Source organism: Phalacrocorax aristotelis, chromosome 6, assembly GCF_949628215.1.
Source record: "Phalacrocorax aristotelis chromosome 6, bGulAri2.1, whole genome shotgun sequence".
NCBI lineage: Eukaryota > Metazoa > Chordata > Aves > Suliformes > Phalacrocoracidae > Phalacrocorax > Phalacrocorax aristotelis.
In genome coordinates this window covers 24199161-24222828 of record NC_134281.1, presented here as the reverse complement: position 1 = coordinate 24222828, position 23668 = coordinate 24199161, and the positions used below count along the sequence as shown (strand labels likewise).

The window sequence follows — 23668 nt, the reverse complement described above, 5'->3', positions numbered from 1 at the left end:
AAACAACTACATTTGAAGTCTGTCAGAATTGCTACTGCCACTATCAACAAAGGGCACCTACAGACTGAGGTCCCCATCTTCCTACGGGAATGGATGCATAGGAGGCCTTTTCCTGGTCTCTTATCAACCAGGAAAGAAACCTCTGAAAGGGCTCAGCCAGCTGTGTATTGCAGGTGCAGCACAGGGTTAAGCATTGTGCTTGATGCTCTTATGCACTCAACACGTCTACTGACGATGGAGGCCCAAAGTAGTAAGGGGAGCTGGATGTAAATGAACAAGCTCTTGAGCGAGCAGGCATCACAACTAGTCCTGGGTATGCTTCTCTCTTCACGATCCCTCACAGGAACTTGTAACTAGAAGTGGAAAGTTATTACTGAAAAATGCATTCCATCCTAAAGCCACTCAAAAGCAACAATATACCATAGCTGTGATAGTTTCACAAGTAGTTAGTATCTACCAGTAAAGAGGAAAATCATTCATCAGCTTTGTATTTAAGGAGCATCCCTAATATTAAGAACTAGAAGTTTCTGAATACAAAATTCAAAATTCAGGAACATTTCTGTGCCCGTGCCAAAAAAAAAAAAAAAGTTAAAAACCACTGGAAAATATTAAGTGCAATTGCAAGGGCACTGTTAAGTCCTGAACTCCAAGGAACATGTGGCTGTGCTGCTGATACTATAATACCACTTGATTACTGGTGCCAGAAGTATCAAGGCAGCCTCACCCAGTTCTGTTCTGCTTGAAGCTGGTCTCCTAGACTCTCTGGAGTCTATGGTAATTTTCAGAAGCTCCAGACACAGGGGAGCTTTATTCTCATGTGCATGTGCCATTAGAGACATTCTTTCTCATGGAACTGAGAGACAGCTGAATACAGAAGTACATGTTTTTGTTTACTATTATCCAGTTGTGCTGTGTGCAGAGATTGCTTAGGGACAGGTTACAGCTGGTACATATATGTGGGAAGGAATCTTTTGGCTCCACTATGGGCCCCACGTCCTCCTGGCACACCAACTGTACCCTGCTAGCACTGCACTTGCCAGGCAGTATGCATCCCTGATCGTCTTCTGGAAACAGAGCTCCTCCCAGGAGCTGCTGGACTGCTGGGGTCCCCCTGGAAGGCTGTGGTATTCCTCAGGCAGGGCCACCCCAGGGGGGCTACAAGCCCACAAGCTGCACTCCCCCTCCACTGCAGGCAGCTGAACTGAGCTACGGGTGCAAGCAGGAATAGTGCCGTGTTTCCATGTGCTTTAAGACTTAGTTCAGGCAGAACTATTAAATCTCCGGAATTTCATGCCTGTTTTCAGAAAAATTATAAATGTTAAATTTTTTGGCAGCCTCCTTTATTATTCTTCTCTTTTCTAACAATGTGCTAGATCCTTACAATCTTTCAAGTGGTTCATCTGCAAAAGCTTGTTTCTGTGCTGCTTCTTGTAGTCAGGCTAATAGGCTAGATGAAGGTATCTTGAATGAAGTAGAAATAACTCTGGAGGATAGTTAAATTCTTGCAGTGGTGTGGTGATTGCACACTATACAAGAACTGGAAGAACTTCAGGAAAGTTATATGGCAGCAATCTCCTCCTGAGGTCAGAGATGCTAGCAAGTAAAGGGGGTGAGGGACATAAGCATAGGCTTTACGGAATAGCTTGCAAGAACTCATGAACTCCATGCTTTCCCAATGCTGGTACTTCACTTCAACATTATTACAGCTTTCCCTAAATGATAAAATACTAAACACTTCAGTTTATTACAATGATTGCATGATCTACTTCAGAAACGCCTTCTGGTTTCTTATAGATTTGCTTGATATTTACAGGCATGCACTGCAATTCCTCTATGACCCTTAGAGCTGAAAGGGAAAACTGAAATGCTACTGATTCAGAGGATGAAGATACATTGCAAAGTTAGTGCACCTAGGTATGCCTCCGAAGAGAAACACTGAATAAAAATCCACCTTGATGTGCTCTTGAATTGCAAAAGCCTTCTAATGCAGCCTGTGCCCATGATTTATAACAATGACTCATAATATTGCATTATACTTAATATGATGTAACGCTGATGCAAGATACCATTCGTGGAATTTCAATGTCACAGAGAAAAAGAGAGGAGAGAGCAATCTGGTCATGTACCTTGCTGTGCTGTCAAAATGAAAAGTTTACAGCCAAAATATGCAGAACTTTTCAATATCAACTTTGCTATTTTTTAGCAGGGTAACTTGGAGAATAACATTCTTATTTCCTGGAGCATAACTATCTCTCAGAAATATATTATTGTGTTACAGTAATGTAATTAACTTTGTACTTGAGAAGACAAACTTGCTAACAGACAATTCTGTCTTGCAATTATAACCCCTCACATGGAAATTTTCAGGGCAAATCAGGATTATGCCTTTAAATTAGTTCAAGCTTTATCTCTCTTTCCTGACCCAGCTGTTATGAATCCTCCTCCTGTTCTCCCTGTACTGCTTGCTTCTTCCTGCAGTGAATCAGCATTTCAGGAAATACTAATTCAAAGTGGAAAGATACCCTAAACTCTGTTTCTGGAGGTCAGAAATAGCTGCTCTCTGATAGGTTTGACAAATGATGTGAGGCTTCTCTGGCTGCTTCAAGCCAGTTTTGTAGGGTGTATGCAACCCCTGTTTTGAACTCTGTCCCTTCTCCTCCGAGTAGCCTGGGAACTTTGAAGTTGTGCCTATGTGCTACAGAACTGAGTCCTGGGTGGTTTGTCGCCAAGACAGAGAGAAAAACAGAGAGTTAGAGCCCTGTCCTTTAACAGTAAGGAAAACTGTTACTTGCTCCACCCCAGCAGTGGAGGCATTATGGGTGCTCATTCTGCAGGAACTGTCAACAGCACTGGCATTAGTTTGCAGGGTAGGACCAGCTGGAAATGGAGACACTTCACACACGCTCACCTCAGGTGGGATGCGCTGCATCATGGGTGTGCACAGGAGCATTTTTCAAGCATTGCGCTAACAAGGCTGTTCAGGAAAGGGAATAGCAGCATGGATGTTCTCCACCTATGGCCTCTAAAATCCTCCACATTTGACACAATCAATTTTTATTTGCTTCTGGAAAGAGCTGACAGATGCTTGTACTATTGCTATGACAGATTCATGTATTTTATACGTGCAGAGAAACTGTTGTTGGCACCGCAGGCAGTAGGGAGATATCTGCCTAGATAAAACAAGATTATGAGAAGGTGGAAAGTCTTGAAATGTGATCTCCAAAAAGTCTGTATCAGGCTTTTCCTGGTGGTCCTCTGTTGGTTTGTACCATACAGTCCTGCTTATGCTCAGTTTCTCTGGTAAGCCCAGCAGGCCTGCCAATGAAGTCTGACAGTGTAAAGTCTGTCATCTCTTGCTTGCCAGGATGGAATAGATTAATTTACTACTGATTCTTAAGACCATTATATAATGATATATGTATGATTTACTAGAGTTCATCCTGAATCACCTGCAGCTGGTGTCATCCTAAAGAAGGACCTTTTCACAGGTCATTCATGAGCATCTGGGGGAGTGGGGCACAGGACACGGTGCAGTTTCACATTGCAAGACCAGAGAAGTAGAGGGGACTGACATTTGAACAGTGTAGCAATGCCTACAGGTGAAGATAACAAATCAATAAGAATTGAACATCTAGTTTCTTTTTGGAAGCCCAGTAGGTGCCAGTCTGTCTCCTAGGTACATAAATATCATGAAAACCCTAGCCATGAGCGAGTAAAACTAGACAAGAATTTGTAGCCCAGAGGAAACCCACCAAAAATAGATTGTGTGGAGGCTGATTAGATCCATACAGATCCAAAAGGGAGAGTACCACCTCAAAACAAGACAGTTTTTATTGTGAGTTAGGTTGTGAGAGACCTAGCTTGCCAAATACCCGAAAAGGCCTCTCTCTGCCAATTGTCTTTAAATCTGTGATCATTCACATAAGAGCAAAGCCTGAAATGAATCTGTCTAGCAAAAACATAATTTACTCATCCTCTATGGGATGGTGGAATAACATGCCTCTTCTCAGTCAGTTACTCTTTCTTTCTCCTGAAGATTTCAAACAGAGATTTGTTCGAACAAAGATGAGTAATTTTGCTCTGTAAGGGATGCAGGAAGAAGCGTAGAAATATCTCTAGATCAGAACAGTTCCTGAGCCTGCTGGAGAAATGGCAGATCGCCAGAGATAGGACGCACTACTGTTCTCCCAGGTAACAATGCCTAGAGCTGAATCTTCCAAGCATAATCTTCTAGGACGTCAAATTGTGCACATATAGGTGAGAAACACAAGGAGCTCATGTCCTCAAGGGGAGGCTGCTGAATGCTTTGCTTTTCCACAGGCCACCTCCAGGACCAGTATCTCTCCTCCTCTACCCTAGATTTATACCTGGGTGATTACAGATCCAAGAAATGCAACTTCTTTTTTTGTCTATATCTTTGAGCTTTGTAATTGAAACAATTTTCTAAGACAGTAGCCAGTTCCATCTATGTCTGCAGTCCCCTATAGGCTGGTGTGTCATTTCTTGGGAATCTTTTATTGCTAGCACCTATCAAAGAAAAGCACACCTTTCAGGGAAGTAGCTTTCCCATAAAGGTGAAATTCCTCTGCTATTTTTTATTTCAGTGGATTTGTGCTTGTATAGCAGAGCAGACTGTGGGCCTTGGTGTTTTACCAGGCTTTTCAGTACATGCCTTTGTACTACAAGAAACCACATACTCAAGATACTAAATCTCAGATCATTTGATTAGCAAATATTAATGGTTAGTCCTTGAGTTATTCTCAGAATTCGGTGTTAATTTTGCTAGTGTTTTGAAGTACCATGTTTACACTAGGGAGGCAGACACGGGCATTTGGGACACTAGGCAGAGTGAAAAACATCATCTGACCTATAGTACTACTACAGTAGCATTAAATAAAAGAAAAGTTAGACTTTTGTTTGGGATGGAAATGGCTTTTATTCAATGCCATCTGCTTGGCTCCAGCGTAAGTGGAGATGTCTCAGAGCCTACAGGTAATTACCACAACAAAAATAGTATCCACAAATTAACTGCTGTTCCTAACTTCCTTCTCCCATTTGCTTCTAAGTCACACTAACATAACGCTAAAATCCGTACTAATACAGAGGAGTGCAAACAGCGAAGAAGGCAAAATAGAGAGCTAAGAAAGTAAGAGGATTTGCATTCATGCTGTAAGATGTGATCAGCAAAATTGTAACATTTGCATGGAAAGCAGCACTGTACTGTACCTGCACACAGCTGTATGGGGAGCACACAGACATCCTGGCTATTCCCAGGTGATATAAATCAGAGCCCCTTCACCACTGAGACTGCTCTGAGGCATGCTGGAGAATGCCTGACCTGCAAGGATCTAAGGAGTAGAAGTAGGGTTGGGTCTTGCATCTGCAATGGCTGCCATTGACAATCAGAAAACTGGCCGAGCTCAACAAATGGGAAAGGCAGCAAATCCACTGCAGTCACGTGCCCAGGATCCCCAGGAAGCATGCATATCAGAAGCTGCTGAATTCCTGTCTTCGTGAGCACTGGTTCTGCAGTCGCTGCGTTCAGCTACCCAGTCCCAAAGAATGGGGAGGAGGCGGAGATGTTGCGGTGCAAAATGATACACCAAATCCATATAATGGTGTAACAGTGAGCAGTCTGAGTTCTTTTTGCTAAAGTATTTTTCTCTTTATAAAGGTAGTCCTCACACAAAGAACAAGGTTTAAACAGTTGGGTTGAAAATGATCCCTTTTCAAATGAGTGAGAAGTTCATGTCTGAACCTGATGAGAATCCTATTCACCCACACAGTAGCAGGCAAGCTTTTTATCATAAGTACCATTTGACTTCCCAGATAAAATGTTTGTTTGCTTTTTTTCTTTTTACCACTGTAGAGTAACATTTAGACAAACATTTGATGGACAGATGGTCCAACAAGCTTGTATAACTTGCAAAGGTGCCTACTTGTCTATTGTAAAATGAGGTTAGCATTCAAATGCACTGTAGTTCTCATGCACTGTACGTGGTCTAACAGCATCTCCAATCCTAGGCCAGAGATGACCTTGTCTGGGGGAGAGCAGAAGTACTTACCTTCCGCCCGGCCTCATTGTTGTGTAGGTTCATGAGTGTCCTTGCATTTTGCTTAATCTCCCGGGCATCCACAAACACTTTGGCAAATCCTATTCCGTATCTGATGTCAGCCGAGCAGCCTCCCCATTTCCATCCTTCCTCTTTATGGTACTGTCCTTGTTTTTCTTTGTCACAACCACAGTCACTCAGGTTGCCCTGTGTACAGGCAGCCGTGATTGCATGTGCTACTCCAGCAGCAATGATGGCATATGTGAACGCTGCTTCTCTGCTACCTGAAATTAAAACAGTGCTGTAAGTGCATGATACAACATGGTGACATTAGTTAGAAAAAGACAGGCAAGGTCCTACATTGCAAACATCAGAAGGCTATTATTAGAAGGGCTGTAAATCTGCAGTCATAAGCAGGTCCCTACTCTTCTAAGTATTGATTTTTGTGGATGTTCACTTTCTAAAATGATAGTTGTCCATAAGGTAGTAGGAGATAGTAGTAGGTATTATTTAGGCAACTTCATATATATATATGTTTATATGTATATATATATTTCCAGATGATAGTAGTAGTCAAACTAAACTATTCATAACAAAAGGGTGGGTTAGAAAATGCTAAGGAAAGGGAAAGGGAGAGGGAGAGGGGAGGAGAGGGGAGGAGAGGGGAGGGGAGGAGAGGGGAGGGGAGGGGAGGAGAGGAGAGAGAGGAGAGGAGAGGAGAGGAGAGGAGAGGAGAGGAGGAGAGGAGAGGAGAGGAGAGGAGAGGAGAGGAGAGGAGAGGAGAGGAGAGGAGAGGAGAGGAGAGGAGAGGAGAGGAGAGGAGAGGAGAGGAGAGGAGAGGAGAGGAGAGGAGAGGAGAGGAGAGGAGAGGAGAGGAGAGGAGAGGAGAGGAGAGGAGAGGAGAGGAGAGGAGAGGAGAGGAGAGGAGAGGAGAGGAGAGGAGAGGAGAGGAGAGGAGAGGAGAGGAGAGGAGAGGAGAGGAGAGGAGAGGAGAGGAGAGGAGGAAATTGGGGGTGAAATTGTCAAAATATCCCTATTTAACTTATTTAAAAATCATCTCAGAAATAGGATTTTAATTAGAAATTTAATTCTACACTAAAAGATATTTTTACAGGAAAACACCCCCTGTTAGAAATCTTGTTCTGAAAATATTTTAACTGAACTGGAACATTTCTTTCACATTGTAGGTGACACAAAGCTTTCAACACTGATATTTGTGCAGACTCAATGAAATAAGTTTTGGTTTTAATTTCAAAAATTCTCACAGGATGGAAAAATGACAGGTACCATGACAAAAGCAAGGCAAAGTAACAGCCTCACCAGAGGGCTGTGAGGAAGTGGTTAAGCCAATATTATATTGTGCAATATGGTTATAATGACAGGCTTCTGTTTCTTTGGGGGAGTTCTCACATTAAATCTATGATTTAATTTATCTCCTTGAAGCTTTATTGCATTCTGGTGTGTGGACTTCGTATGTGTGGATCCTATGGGATCTGTGAGTCTTTTGGAACCAGTTTTGCTGACAGAGGACCCCTTCAAAACAAAAGGGGGTTTGCAGAGGTTGTCCATGCATATCAAACAGCCCTTTAAAAATTCTTGGATCTCCCAAACTAAGAACTTACCCCTACTATTATTTCTCCAATGACAAAATGTACCCTTTCATCTATAGGATCAGAATCAGGCTCTTAATTAGGAGAGGGCAGATGGGAAGATCAGCTTCCCTTCTCCAAACACCCACCAGTTAAGTTCTGGCAGACCTCAACTGCTGGCAATATTTTATTATACATGAAACAAGCACATTTCTGCTGTTTATTGGATTTCACAAAAAAAAAAAATCACTTGGGAAAGAAATGCTACAAGCGTTTCATTCTCAGCTACATCTCTTTCACATATATGATCTAGATTTCTGTGCTTGTCACTTAATGTTTCTTTCAATGAAAAATATTCACTTCTTTATGGCAAGAAAGTAAAATGGAAAACAAGTTGACATAATCAAAACCTGTTCTGTTAATGGGCAACTTCATGCCCTTTTATTAGCATAGGCAGTACTCCCATTGATACTGCTATGCACTGTGTTTATTGAAGAACTTAAGTATGAGAGTTCCTCAAAGGATTTCTCATCTTCCCTTTTTTTAAAAAAAAGAAAAACCATAAAATGTTGAATTGTTATGACTGTGGACTTTGCAGAAGAGACTCTAGAACTAGAGGCTTTTTATGAAAATCTGAACATAAGATAGACATCGCAGGCTTTAGCTGTATTTGAAGTTGTGCTCTCAGTGCCTCTGTGTGGCTGCGTGGGGAGACCAGAGGAGGCAGGTGGAAGTGGGGTCCCACTCCAGAGTGAACCCACCAGCACCAGCCAGAGCATCTTTCTAGTTCATCCTCAACAATATCCTCCCTATTTTAAGTACAACGCTATAAAAAATGCACTGACAAACAGCAGAAGTACAATAAGAAGTCCTGGTTTCTCCATTCAGATGGTCCCTCCTTGAAGGGGCAATGCATTACACTAGATTTCTGTTTCATGAAGCAGCAAAAATGGGACAGCAGCAAAAAAATATTTTGAGTTTAAATTTGTATCTGGTTCTGTTTTTCCTTTGGTTGGATGATTTCTTATCTAAAAAAAGTTGTTTTCAACTGGGAAATAATTTTAATCTGACACACTCAGCATTTTAAAGACTAAGCAGCTCTTTTGCTTCTTAGAAGGGAGAAAAATTCAACACAGAGAGTATAAAACTAGTACAAGCAGAATCAGAATCTGATGTCAAGCTTAATCATAAAATATATTACAGAAATTAAGTTATTTTATAAGTTTGTATTGTTTGGGGAAAAAGCTTGGCAGCTTTTCAAAACTAAAAGTTAAGAGATTACAAGGTAAACAAAGCAAGCGTCTGGAGGAATTGATCCAGGTAGGAAGTACCTTGGCACTTGTGTAGTATTGACAAAGTGGCTTGTCACATTTGCATCAAACTATCCCTGTTTTCCATAAATGATTCACTTTTTTAAGCTTGGTTACCCTTGTCTGGCTTATAGAAATGTCAGCATACAGGGTAGGGGTAGGCTTAGTTCATTCCAAGCCTCTTCTGTGACAATGCTTTAGATACCAAAACAGTGTAATAGGTTTTTGTAATCAAATGGGATGACATGAGAATATGTGTTTTCCTGCCACTTTTAAATAACAAATACTATGGCTCTACTTCTGATTTCAGCAGACAGTTGAAATGCCTGGAGGATGTCAGAGGGAAACACTGCTTTAACAAGATATGCTCAGACAGCTGCTCCTTGCAGGCAACTCTTTGTTTCCTCCAAGCTTCTGCTGATGCACTAGACCACTCTGACCAGGGAAGTATTGCTCCACAGTCTAATCTCAAAATATGGGTAGGTTGAAAGGTACAACCTCATCACCTCTGGATTCCCAAAGATGAACAATTTGGGAAATTACCTGACAAAATCCTCCTTTATTTTATTTCTTATTGCCTCTTCAGCCTACAGTATTTATGTGCATCTGACAGCCAACTTTGACCTGTGCCTTACTTTCCCTCTGAAAATTTAGTAGTAAAAAATTGAGGATCTTAACATTAGAAAAAGGTCAGGGTTTGATATCAACACAATACTGAGACTCTCTCATATTTACTTTAAGCTGTAGGTGATGGTGACTATAGCATCGCAAAGTACTTCATAGATGGGACCAGCATTTCTGGTTCAGGAGGACAAAGAAATTAGCAAAGCAGGAGATATGGTACAAAACATAGGGTTAAGAAGGAACAGAACTGGAAGCAACGCATCACACCATGTGAGACACAGAGCCCACTTTGGTTAATGACCAGAATAAGCAAAACACTTCTTTCCTAGCAAAAATAGATGGTTAGTCAGTGGGCTGATGGTAACATCAAGGGTTTCACTCTTCTGTATGACTGACAGGGCATGGAAAACCCTAATCTGCAGTCATTACCTTCCCTAGATGACTAGAAAGATCAGACAGTAGCTGGAAGAGTAAACTGGTATGTTTTCATCAGTGAGATCAGAAAAGACCTTTGGAGAGAGTTTAAATAAAATGTACTCGTTGGCATGAGATACTCAAACTGTCTCTTGAAGTATTTTCTGACCCATTTACTAGAAGCGTTCAATGGAGACCCAGGAATTAAATCTTCTTGCAGGCAATCCCCACTAAATCCATCCTTAAACTGCAACTGGAGTTTAATCTTTTTAAAAAAAAATATTTTTTAAAAAAGTAAAATTGTAATTTAAAAATGCAGATAATGGACAGATTAGTTGATCTTTGTGGAAGATTGGTGCAAACTGTCATCCCAGATGCTGGGACTACTTAAGAGGTTTTTGTGGAGGCTTTTTCAGCCAGTGACTTGCTGAAAAACATGTATCAGAATTGTAAACCATCCTTTCAGCTCCCGAATGACACGGTTTTCTCATTGTCTCGAATAAGCAAAGGCTAAACACACACCAGAGCTTAACTCCGAGCATCAGATCTAGTGGTCTTTCAGAGGTTGATGTGGTCATTTATGAGGCCAGTGATCTGACAGGGCTTTCTAACCATGCCAGCATTTCCAGGTATAACTGCTGTATTACCATAAGCGATGTTCAAGCTCAGCGCAGTTATGCTGCAGCTGGTGGGGAGTGGGGAGGCACCCCCTGCTCCTGACCGCAGCAGTGCCACCCATCAGCACTTGGCCTGGCAATGGGGTATGGGCATCAACGTCTGCCTGGTTCTGCTCCTCCCATGCAGACCTCGGGCTGTCCTCAGCCTAAACAAGTACTTTAAGTGCTATATAAACATAGATGCTGTGTCATGTGTTGGACATAAATATCTCCCTGCTCTTTCTATATTTTTCTGGATTTAAATAAGGTATGCAGTGTGTTGCAGGTCCGTTTGCTTTACTGGCAGATAGCTTGGCATCCATGACTTCCAGTATTTCTACAGCTCCACTCTTTTGATGCAAATCATCCTCCAAAACACTGGAGTCCTGTCTTTAAATCTTCACTGGGTAGCATGCAACAATCCCAAGCTGTCTTTAACTTTGCCTCTGAGCTCTGCACAATCAGCCACCACTATAAAGTGTCAGATGTCATAAAGGGAAGCACTAAGATTATCACAGGTAAGTGCAAACATAGATATTACCAGCACAGGTGGCTCTCCTAACACTGAGCACGGTTATATACAACGCATGCATACCTTGGAGCATTAATCCTGCAAACACTCAAATGCATATCTTTGCTCTTGTGTATAAATGTTTGTAAGACTGGGCTTTGGCTGATCAGCAAGTGGCCTGCCTGTGTATCAGCTGCAAATAGTGGTCTGCATTCTGCTTTTAATTTAGCTAATTCAATTTTTTTAAGTTTAATCTTAAAATTTGAATGGTTTGTAAAAGAACTCATTCACACTGATTAGAAGTGAGAAATTAGTTTTAAAAAGAAGCACAATAACTTGCTGTTGCATGGGAAACAGGACCTAAGCCTGCAAGATACAGAGTGAATTTACTTGCAGTAAGTCGGTAGGTGTTCAGCAGTTCTCTCAGGATCTAAGTATGTTTCTAAATAGCTTGGCCTGCCCTATCAGTCCCCCTCATAAACTGACTAAGCTGTGAAATAAAAAAGACAAAGTTCTATTTATCTCACTGGAAAACACGGGTTGTATTTTCTGCCATTTAAAGCCAAAGGGTCAGAGAGGGAGTTATCTGCAGTGACATGAGCTGAAATATGACTGAGACAATATAAAGATGGAAAACACAACATACCTTGCCAATTATGTGCCATAGCTAACATTACTTTACATCTCTCTATAGAGGTCATAACTCATAACTAGGAAAAACGAAGAACAGAACTCATCTTCTGCCTACTTTGGGGTGTGCCTCCTCCTTTCTTCCAGGTTATTTATTTTTATCTTTCTTTAACCTAGCATGTGTGATTAATAAAAATGGTAGCTTAAAAAAAATCATTGAAGTATCCCCCTCCTATTTTGCTTCCCCCTTCTGTGATGGTTCAAAGTTTTGAGGGGTTTGGTGCCTTAAAATATTGTACTGATTTGAAATGAAAACGTCAGTTCCCTTATAAATTGGCAGCGTGTTCTTTGCAAAGATTAGTACCAATAAATAATATGAGTTGCTTTAAGAGGCATTTGAGACTTTGGGGGATTTAGTCACCGCCCACTTTCACAAGTTTGTTTCATCAACAGGTGAAATTCTTGGAGAGGAAATGTCAAGTATAGTGACCATTTTTCAAAAATATCCTCTTTAAACTTATAAAGTTAATACTCAAACCATGCACATTACAAAAATCATAGCCGGTATTTTGGAGCTTAAACAAGAGTTTCCCCTTTTCAGATGGCTCTGATCCCTCCACACCACTGCCTTACTTTAGAAAACCCCATGTACTGACCTTGCAATAGGAGATAGCTCTCCTACCTTTCTAAAGAAATGTAGTATTTTTGTTTCTCTGAAACATGTACTCACAAGACACATCTGAAGGCAGGTATGAAAACCTTCTGATGGGAATTCCAATTGTAGTGACCTTGGGGCAATGTTTTATCTTACTGTGACAGTCCCTGCTGAGAAAGATTGATTTTAGGCATAAAGCAGCATGCTAGGTTTTAGATGTTCAGGACATATTTCAGCCTGGACGCTGTTTTGCTTGCAAATAACTGTTCTCATACAAGATACTGCATTAAAAAAAACTGCTTGTAAAGGCTGGAAACTTAGCATCAAAATGAAAATCCTGACCCTCCTTGAGTAGATAGCAAGAGTCCTGTTAATTACAGCAATATTTCTTTTCTGTATATCTCATGGGTTTCATAACACCGCTGGTTCAGAAAACAGAGTATTTATCAATCTTTCTTCTAAATATTGACCACGCTGAATAGTGCAGCAACACTTAGAACCTAGTTTCCCACAGACTTGTGCAGGTAATCTTCCATGCAATATAAAAAACAGGAAACATTTTCATTATTATCTACCAATAATTGTTTACTTGGTCTGTTATTTTGTAATTCAAAGAATCAGACTTTAAAACCTGACATGAGAGACCACAATAGTATTTAAAATCAAAATGCTCTAGAAAATGATTGAAGATGGAATCCTTTCTTGCAGACACCAGTATCAGGATGTTTTCAAAAGTGTTTTTCTTCAACATGGCGACAAAATGAAGTTCTACTCTATTGTTTTTCTTTCAGATCTACCAGACCAGATAGGAGAATGAGCTAGATCTTGCTCTTTTCTGCATGCTAGCAAAAGAAATAGTTCCTGATAGTTACTGAATAAGCTAGTTAAGAGTTCTGCTTGTAGGATAGTTGTCATTTGTTTCAATAAGCATGAGGAGGAACACTCCCTCTTCCTTTATGTTGTTGAAGCTATAGAAGAAAAGTTTCTTTTAAGATATGGAAAATAATTCACTGCTAATTTCAGTCCAGTGAGTGGTGTAGGGCTCACAGCATACTGTATAAAGGAAAGTTAACAGCCTCTTTGGTTTTAATGTGTGCATATGGGTACCTCTGTAATATCCCTGAGTCAAAGGCACTGTGTACAACATACATAGGTGCTGGCTTGTCCTGCTATGCTCGAAAGTTTTAAGTCTACATGGATTCTTGTTTTGATTTCAGCTTTTCTTATTCACATGAGTAATGTCAGGTAGGTGAAGGTATTAACATGATTATACTGAAACATCTTTCAGTGTATAAAAAAAAAAGAAATGGGTGAATTTCTGTAAGACCAGGTTGAAGACTTGGTTGAAACCAGTTTTGCTGTAATGCTGTTCAGGGACCACCATATATCTTCATAGCCCTTGTCTGATTCCCTCCATCCTCTCCCATGCAAGGTCCATGACAGCTTCCTCAAGGCTGTAGTGCCTTTCTTTTCATAGATCTGCACTGAAATAAGTTCCTACTTTGCTGTGTCACCATCAAACAGTTTGTATTATTTTCACTTGGAAAGTCTTATTTAATAGTGGCAGTGCTGCTCAGTTACAACAAAAGGACGTAATTTTGTGGTTTTGCCCTATGATACCAATATGGTGCTGTCCTCTAGATACCATGAAAAGCATGTATATCCTAAGACAACTGAGATAGTTACTCCTTGGCTTGTGATTATCACAAACAGCAAAATTACTGTTGAATACTTGTTCACAAGGTTGCAGGCTGCAAAATGGACTGCTTGAGCACCTGCTGAATGGCCATCACCATAGCACCTGCTCTTGCTGTGATCCATCAGAGCCCAAATCTGTTTTCCAGATTCTGTTAGAGGCATCCCTGGTTGCTCAGATGTTTAGGCTTGAACCACATTTCACCTGAAGAGAGGTGGCCAGGGCGGTTTTGGCCTATCCTGCTTTAAAACCTTGATTTCAGCTGTAGCTGTCTTTGGGAACAGAACTGCTGACCACTGTAACAAATACATTTGTTTTAAAAAATGTCCATAATTGCAGCATTGCATCATCTCAATGGTTATTTTAAAAATTCTCTTTGTAACTTTACATTATTAATAGGGTGTCTACAGAACTGTCTAGAAAAAAAAATCCTCGTGTTGGTCTTGATTATGACTTTTATCATTTCCTGTCATAACTGGACCAAGTCCTCAGCTGGAGTAAACTGACATCACTTTTACCCTGTTATTTCTCTTAATGTTATTGGCACTATTGTCACGATAAGATATCCACAGTATGTCAGTAGGGAAGAATATCTCTTTTGAAGGACAAACTAGATAAAATGACTCAAGAAATGGAGAGTATATGCTGTATACTGGTTGGAAGCATGCTATAACAAGCTGGAAACTCGAGTCTGTAGTCACAAATACACCATCCATGCCTCCATGGATGAATTTATATGGTTGCTAACTGTAACTCTACAACTAAATTAGAACTGGAAGACTGATTATATGTGAATTTGTGAAAATGCAGATGCATACATGCTACAGATTAGAACAAAATAATTTTGTTTGCTGCTTTCCTTCTACAGGCTTCAAAGTGTCACCAATGCTGGTATCCCTGTTGTCTTTTTAAAAATAGGAAAAGAAGAACACAGAGGAGAGTGCCAAGGTCCCTCAGCCACACAATGGCAGAGCCACAAGGAGAACTTAGGCCTCCTGAATCACCCTGCAGTGTCAACATGAGAATTTAAATAATTTGGGTACATTTGCATAACATTTATAAAACAGATTACCCAATAAAGATGAAAGTAACGAAACCTGGTTTTGAAGAGACTTAGCTTGGTGTGCCATCAAAATCATGGGTTGGGAAATAGTTCACAAGAATCTGTGGTATCCAGGGGAACTTATCTGTATGGACTAACACGCGCAAATCCTATTAGCATAAGAGTTACTTAAGCACATCCTTCCAAATTGATATTAGACTTTGCTCGCTGCATGTGCTCAGCAGTGCAGTATCAAGGCAAGCCACATCACTGTCAGTCTGAAGTCATATCCTAATCATAGAGCAAGTACATCAGTGCCGCTCCAGAGGCAGAGTGAAGCCCTCTAACAGAGAAAGCAAAATGAGGTCACATGTGGCTTGCTGACTTTATTGCAAGTGGCAAGACAAAGGTGCCCCACATACTCCTGAAGTAATAACTATAAGGACGCAATTTGTTGAGAAATATAATCAGTCTTCAAATGCTAAAAAAGTTACTAATGTATTAGTTGCTGTTTGAATGGTATTTCGTAATACACACCATGTCAAAGGATTGAGAACCTAGAGCTGTGGCTGCTAATTTAAAAAGTTTCAAGGGTACAGTATCTTTGCCCTAATGTTAACCTGGATTGTTAGTGTGCAGTCTTACACAGGAACCTTAAAATACATCTTATAGGGTATATGGTCCTTCATAGCACATATATCTCTCTCTTTCCTGTTTAAGGTAGAGCACACAGGCCTGATCTCCTCCTGCTTCTGGGCATCAAATTAGATTTATGGCTTTATGGTACACAGGTTTTATCCTTTTAACCAGAACAAAATATTAGCCTTTATTTCTCTGAGTGGTGAGCTAGAGAACACCCCAACACAGAGATCTTAGTGAAAGAGAGAGAAATGTAGGAAACATGCTTTTTCTTTATAGCTGTAGAAAGAAGAGCTGTGTCAGATATTCTAGGTTTCTATACATGCTGATAGGGAAGAAGCAGAAGAACAAGGAGAAAACCTGAGCCAGAGTGGTTATAATATTTCATGGTGTTTGAAGGCCTGAATATTTTTATCCTTGAGACACCATGCATGCCTTGTGTGCAAGTAAAATTCACCATTGCAGATTTCAAACCTGTGTGATTTTTATCAGTTTATTTTCAAATGTAAATGTATAACCTGTTTAAATGTGAAGTTTGGGGTTATTCTTTAAATAAGCTTTATAATTTGGATGCTATTTGACACTTGACTGTGTTCTGAAACCAACAATGAATCTGCTCTATCTATCTTAGCTTCATAATGGATAGATAGAACATATTAGGAGTTATCACCTCAAAGACAGATCAAAGTCTACTTCCTTTAATATTGACTTTCTTTAAAAGTACCTAAATATAAACTGCTAGCTAAATAATTCAATTTTGGGAGGGGGGGGAGGAACTAAGTGCATGTTTATACAACAGACCACAATAACTCCACAGTTTTAAGATTTGTTGGAGAAGAAGAAATCCTTCTCACATTTTCTGTTTAAGGAAATGTTACTCTTAGACTAAATGAGCCCAAACCTGTCAGCCATCCAAATGGACTCTTCACTAACATAAGTGGCAAACACTTGCATGGATCACTGACAGGAACAGCTCAGCTCAAGGAACAGAAACAATGAGCTAATCTGAAAAAATGGTCCATTTTCAGATGTTTCACAATGCCGTGCAGGGTGGGTTTTACATTCCCTACTTGACTCACTCTGTTTGATTATCAAAAGTGTTGAAAGATCAGTAACTTACACGGGGCTTTCAAATTTAGTCATCTTGTTCTCTTTCTGTTCTTTTCTTAAACATGTCTGAGTTTTGGAAAATATGCATGCACCTATGTGATAAAATATATGCTCTGTTAATGCCAGGCATTGTCAGGAGTTCCCAAGCAGAATGACAATGCTGTATCTCTGCATTTCGTGAGAACACAAGAAATGAGGTACTAGGGCCATATCCTGCCATTTGTCCATATATAACTAAATAGTGCCCAGAGACAGACCAGGCCAGGCCAGAGGGTTTCCCAGTAAGCTAGAAGCCAGGCACAGCTGCTGTACGACTGCTCAGGGCTCTTCTAGCTTCTGTCCTCAGGCACTTCTGTTCTTACAAAACCTACGTGGTTTGTATCATGCTAAGCACTGTTTGACTGATTTTCTGGGTTTTTGTACCTACATGTGAGATGGGAAGGAGGCAGAAAGACCTCAAAGCTGGAAACCACAGGTCCTGACTTCAACTTCTGGATGTGGAATGCCATACTGTGAGTGATTAGCTTTCAGTGATGGCTCTAAAAATGGCTATACCTGTACTTGGAAAAGACATTTCATTGCTCTTTGTATTTGAAGTGCTGTGCAATCAACAGACATTGAGTAAGCTCCACTACTATATATTTTGCCATCCAGAGGTATGAGAGTTTTAACCTCAGCTCTGTTTCCCCAGCTATTTGTGTTTGTCATTATTACTGCTGTTTTAGTTAAGAATTTTGAAGCATTTTGTACTGTTGCAATAATTGGGGAAAAAAAAAAAAAAGGGAAACTGGAAATGGGATCTTCTGCCTGTGGACTGGAAGAGTTTTTGCAAATGCCCTGACATCCCAAACCAGAACAAACCCTTTCTTTCTGGTGGGAGAGAGGACACTGGATAGAGTTTATGTGGTAGAAATCTCTTCTAATGAGACTGATTGCTGGACCTTAGTCCCAGCAGGTAGAAACATCAGGCCAGTATCACTGGTGAGGTGCCCGCACCCCAGAAGTATAATTCTAACCCCGCTCAGCACGCAGTCTCTGACAACTACCTTTAATCAGAATCTAACACCTTTTTCTCCTCCTTAAGGATGCTGTCCTGTGCACACCAGTGGAAAACCATTCAGAAAGCATTTGTGAGTGCAGGGCAGTGAAATACTGTGGTGGAAGATAACACATGTGGAAATGCTCTCCTGAACTGCAGCAAGGGCCATGGCAGGTGCCCTGCTGGGAGGAAGCACAGAAGTCCATCACATCAGTAACAACAGCCACAGCATCCCTGTGAATGCGCTCCAGGCGATGGTCCTGTCCTGGCTGGCACAAGCTGAGTGAGCTAGCTGGTCTCTCCCAACACCAACAGCCGTGCCCCCCTTTTGGTCTCATGCGGTGGGAGCTGGTCATTAGACAGCAGAGAGGCAACGTACCCACTTTCAGCTCCTTCCCGAAGACGGTCCTCTCTCCCAGGGCAGAGCAGTTCCAGCGCCCGTTGCGAAACTGGAACTGGCACTCGTTGATGCCCATCTGGGACCCTTCCCCGATGACGATAATAGCGTCGGGCCTGCTCTGGCAGATCGCCCGCTGCCGGGGGGCAAGACCCGGGATCTTGTTACAGATGATGCTGGCTCCCAGGGCCACCACAGAGGAAAAACCCCTGCAACAACAAGACACCAGGGCTGGCAAAGGGGAGGCTCGTCCCAGTGGCGGACGCAGCACCCTGCCACCTTCCCGCACCGTGGGACCCAGCTCTGGCAGGTGTCCCCGGAAAGTACCCGCCTTTCCCCCCTGCTGTTGCTTCCCTCTCCCTCTCTCCGAAGCCAAAGCAGAGATAAGGAACACGTGGGCTTCTGCCAAAACGGGACCCAACTTCCTCATTCGTAAATTAAAGGGCATGCATCAGTGTTGCGTGCCCGGGCCACGCACAGGCAGCAGACTGGGAGGGTTTTTCCCCTCTCACGTCGAACAGTTAAAGGGCGGGAAGCAGAGATAACCTGCGCTCTCTGCCCCTCCGCCACCGGGCGCACCTGGCCGGGCCAAGCCAGGGATGCTGCGGGACATGGGAGCCACCGCCCTCCCGCTCCCCTCCCGTGCCGCCGGTGGCCTCTCCCCGGCCCGCAGCAGCGGGGCATTTCCCCGCTGGGTAGCCGAGGCCGGCCCCGAGCTGCGGGGAGCGGCGGGAGCCGGACGGGGCGAGGCGGGTGCGGCACCCCGGTGACGAAGACAGCAGGTCAGGGAGGAGGAGGACCGGGTGCCCTCCCCGGTCCCCCTCACCCCGGCGGCAGGGACCGCCGCCCGGCCCTCTGCGGCTCCGCACACCGCCGGGACCGCCACCTCGCCCCGCGGCGGGCTGCGACCCCCGGGGTATCGCAAAGGCGCGGGGGCTCTACCTGTCTTCTAAGAAATAATAGTAACCGTGATCACCACCATAATTTTTTTTTTTTTTGAGACTTCCCGAGTTAAATAGTAACAGGTCTGGGCAGGTTAGGCTGAGAGCGAGAGAGAGCGCAATTGTTATAAAAGAAAGAGAAGAAAAAAAAGAAAAGTTACTCACCCGATCTTGATGTACACAATCCCTAGGCTCAGGAAGATGTGGAAGATCCAGCGCCTTGTTTTCCTGTTCATATTCCTTGCTTGCCGTGTCTCAGACCAACATATGAAACGATGCCTGTCGCGCTCCGGGCCCGGGGCCGGTGTGGCGGTGCCGCTGCGGGTCAGGGCAGCTCGGCCGAGAGGGGCAGCCCCCGCCGCACCCCGCACCGCCCCGGCGAGCCCCCGCGGGCACTCACCATGTCCCTCGCCTAGGGCTCCGCGCTCTACCTCTGCCCCTCTCTTTTTCCCCCCTCTATCCCGGATTTGTATGCCTGTCACACGTAGCGCTTTATTGCTGGCAATGTACGGGCTGCGGGACCCTCTTGAGAGCCGGCGGCTCCGGGCGCTCCCCCCAGGTTCAATGCTAACTATCTCCCTCTCTCCCCCCCTCTTTTTTTTTTTTTTTTTTTTTTTTTCTCCTTTCTTTCCCTGCCTTTCTCTCTTCTTCAGCTACTTGGGCGTGTTCTCCAAAGGAGGGAGTTGTCCAGCCGGGGGGTGGAGGGAGGGGGGAAGAAAGGCGGGGGAGGTGGTAAGAAGGGTAACAAGAAATGGCAGACAGATCACCTGCCTGCACGGAGGCTCATAGCGATCCTCCTCGGGCGGAGAACGCGGCTCCCGCTGCGGGCACGGCCCGGGGGACAGCGGCGGGGACTGCGGAGAGTGTCACCGGGGGGTGCCCCCGGGGTTGGCCCCAGCCCGCCGGGCGGCATGGGGCCGCCGCGCCCGGCCCACGCCCCGCGCTGCTCCGCGCCGGGGGGACGGCGGACACGCCGGAGCTGAAGTTTTGACTCCACGATAGCCGCCCGTTCGCCGGGGCTGCTGAGCACCTGGGGCTGGTTTTATGCCTTTGCTCCGGCCCCGACGCTCCTCCCCTGGCTCTGCCTCCCCGTGTGTAACGTGCTGCTGTTACTCCCGGTTTCCGAGCCAAAATGAACCGGCGCGGCGGGGCGAGCGAACGGGCATCCCCGGGAGCACCTCTCCGTCCCGCAGCGGGGCGGGTCGGGCGGTACCGACGGGTACGGAGGGGCGGCCGTCCCCCGGCAGCCGGTGGGCAAAGAAAAAGCCCCGCTTTGCCCAAACGCCCACCGCCCGTGGACCTGCCGTGCCCCCTCCGCTTTTTTTTTCCTTTTTTTTTTTTTTGTTTGTTTGTTTGTTTTTTTTTCCGAGCGATCCTTCCAATGACAGAGAGACCGGGAGGCCGGGCCGCTGGCAGCTAGGGGTCCCACATCAGGTGGGATTTAGCCGCGCCGGGTGGGACCCCGCGGGAGGAGCCGGTTGCCGGGATGCTCTGCAGGGCCTCCCTCCTGCGGGGGCCCGGCGAGAGGAGAATATCGGCTCCTCGTTGTGGGAATTTACGCGGATATGGTGACTATTTTATTATCCACTTAAAATATTTCAAACAGGGAGGTTACCTAAATGATAACAGGGGTGTGGTGCGGGAATTGTTCTGCTGATAGTGTTTTTCTGAAAACAAAACAAAAACCCAGTGAAAGGCCCTCAGGACCCGTCCTCGGAAGCCGGGTTGAAGCTCCTTTCGCGGGGCAGCGGGCGGAGCAGAGCGGCGGCCCGATCCCACCGGCGCTCCCGCACGGCCCTGCCGAGGCTTCCGTACGGCCGCGACGCCCCCCTCGCCCGCCCGCCCGCCCGCCACGGGACCTGCGAGCGGGGGTGCCAGCCCCGCCAAATCCGTCCCCGCCGAGTGCCCGGGGCAGGGAGGGGGCTCCCGCCTGCCCCCACCGCTCAGTGTGTCCCGGTGCAGCAGGTACTCCCCCGTCACCTTCCCGACCGGCCGCCGCTGGCCGGGGCCTCTTTCACGGCCCCAGACCCTGCGGGGAGAAGGGAATGAAATTTAGGGTGTGGGTGGTGCGAAGCAACCCCGGCCCGCGGGCAGCGCCCGGCCCGCCGCTGCTGCCCGCAAACCTTTGTCAGGGCGACACCTGGCGGGCGCGGCGGGGCAGCGGCGGGCAGCAGTCGTGGGCAGAGACGGCAGCCCCCGGCACCTGAAGGGCATTTAGGGGCGCTGGGAGTAACTGCCCCGAGTCTTTTGCAGCTTCAGGTGGAATAAAGCGGGCGCCCAGCCCTGGGCACCCAGCGCCGGACACAAACCTGTGGGTCAGAGCATGCTACGCACGAATATTAGGCAACATACATTCATGAGAAGTAAACTCAAGGCTTACGGCATATCTTCTTTGGGTGGGAGGGAAAATCCCCCAGAAAATGAAAATGCCATTAAGAGATAGGCAGAAAGGCATTATTCCAATTTGCATTTGACTATCACCTCCTCAGGTCAGCAAGGACCATACTGTGTTGACGCTAACAGCGAGCCCTGCCCCAGCCACGGCGCTGGGACAGGCACCCCGCGCTGCGGACCGGCACCAGTGCAGGCTGTGCGGGGGGAAGCAGTGGGGACAAGTGTGTAACAACCAGAGGGTTTTGGAGAACGGCCGTACCCTGCACACAACACACTCCCGCAGCAAATACATACAGAGATGATCACCTAGATTCTGTGAGGTATGTAGGCCAGGGGTTTAGGCAAGGTGGGATGGTCCTGCATGAAGTAGCAGCACAATAGAAGTTTTATCAGTTCTATAAGGAAAAGTGGATGTGCCCAGTGCACTGTCCTCGTTGCACATCAGGCAGAAGTTCCCTAAGTGTCAGAACATGCCCATCGTTGCAGGCAGTCACCAAAGCATGTATTTTGCCTGTGCAGATTTGTGAATGAAGGTTTTTAATTTTTTTGCTCCATATATAGCTCCATATAATGACATCCTGATCACCCCTTGGGCTCCTAAGGGCTAGGGCAAGCCAAAAAAAACACCAAAATACTGCAGGTGAGCGTTAGAGCTGCTGCTGAAGAAGGCTCAGGGACACAGGGTGGAGGTGGGGTTTGTTGGTTTTTTTTGTTGCTCTTAGGACAATTGGTCATGTTAATTCAATAGTCCTTGAGCAGAAATGGGCACAAACGGTCCCAGGAGTCTCATCCTGAAACTAAACCTGTTTTCCAAAAAAACCAAATCTACCCCAAAGCAAACCTCTAAACACTAAAACAACCGGGAGGTCTTTTTAAACTTGCTTCGGAGTTTCAGTCTGTGTTCCTCTCTGTGACAATCTGGCACATAAAACATGGTCAGGGAGTTCTTTAGGCTTTATTTTTGCTATTATTTTGTTTCTGATGCTGAAGCTAGAAGTGTTTTGTCTAATTCAACCTCAGCAAGTCAGCTGTTTAACACAGTACAGGGCTATGGGATAGGTCAAGGCTGAGCACATTGTTGTCTTAGGGTTCAGTAAGAGCCTCCTCAGAAAATGAAGATAAATAATTTACTTGGATAATCAATTACTTTCTCTTACTCTGTTCCTAAAAAAACCTATGACCCAGGTATATGTGTGTGTGTATATGCATGTGTGCGCATGTGAAGCATACATAAAATAACATTCCTGTGCAGATTACAGAAGGGCAGTTTGTCTTGTTTGGTTAAGTTTCTCAAAGATTTTAATCTCTGAAATACTGTGGACCTTAAATGGTCCTTCCAACCATGTGGTCTTTCTAGTAGTCTATAGTAACTAATCTTGACCTACCACCTGTTCTACAGTACATATATATACAGCTTCCTTTTTTACATTGTAACTTTATTACTTTCTAATCACTGCATAATAAAATCAATATGAGGCATTATGATAAATTATTGTATTTCTCTTAACAGAGTACAGCAATAAGTTATAAACAAATCAGTAAATTAACACAAAACTTGGAACAACGGTTAGAAAAGTAGGAATCAGTAAACAGCCTGTGGCAATAGAAATGAACTTGAAACCATGTTCTTAAAAGAGTTAAAAAGAAATCCCAGAGCTCCTGGTTCACAAGAAGATGTCTGCAGGTGAAAATCCAGCTCTCTGGATTGTTCAGTTGGAAGAACTCTGCAGTGTCTTTCAGGAACTTAGGAGGCAGCTTTTGCTACTCCATGAAGCGCGGTTGTCTGCATCATCAGAAAGTAGCACGCCTGTTCCAAACACCTTCATTTGACTCTACAAGAGAGAGAGTCCAAGGCAGGTTGGGAAAGTCAGGCTCACCCTGCTTCTGTGGAACACTCCCCAGTGTGTGATCAGCAGGCCTTCGAGCAGACTTTGGGCAGCCTGGCCAGACCAGGGTGTGGCTCTTGCT

General features: G+C 44.4%; 1 protein-coding gene across 1 annotated transcript in view; it reads right to left on the bottom strand.

The window, feature by feature from the left end:
• The window catches only part of WNT7A (Wnt family member 7A), a 40923-nt gene extending 20034 nt beyond the window's left edge, over positions 1-20889 (bottom strand). Inside the window, exons 1-3 of the mRNA XM_075096689.1 lie at positions 19472-20889; positions 18348-18574; positions 6066-6337 (exon numbers count right to left, since the gene is read on the bottom strand). Of these exons, the coding sequence (XP_074952790.1) occupies positions 6066-6337; positions 18348-18574; positions 19472-19542 (570 nt within the window). The 5' untranslated portion in view covers positions 19543-20889. The remainder of the gene's footprint in view (positions 1-6065; positions 6338-18347; positions 18575-19471) is intronic.
• Positions 20890-23668: the final 2779 nt, after the last annotated feature.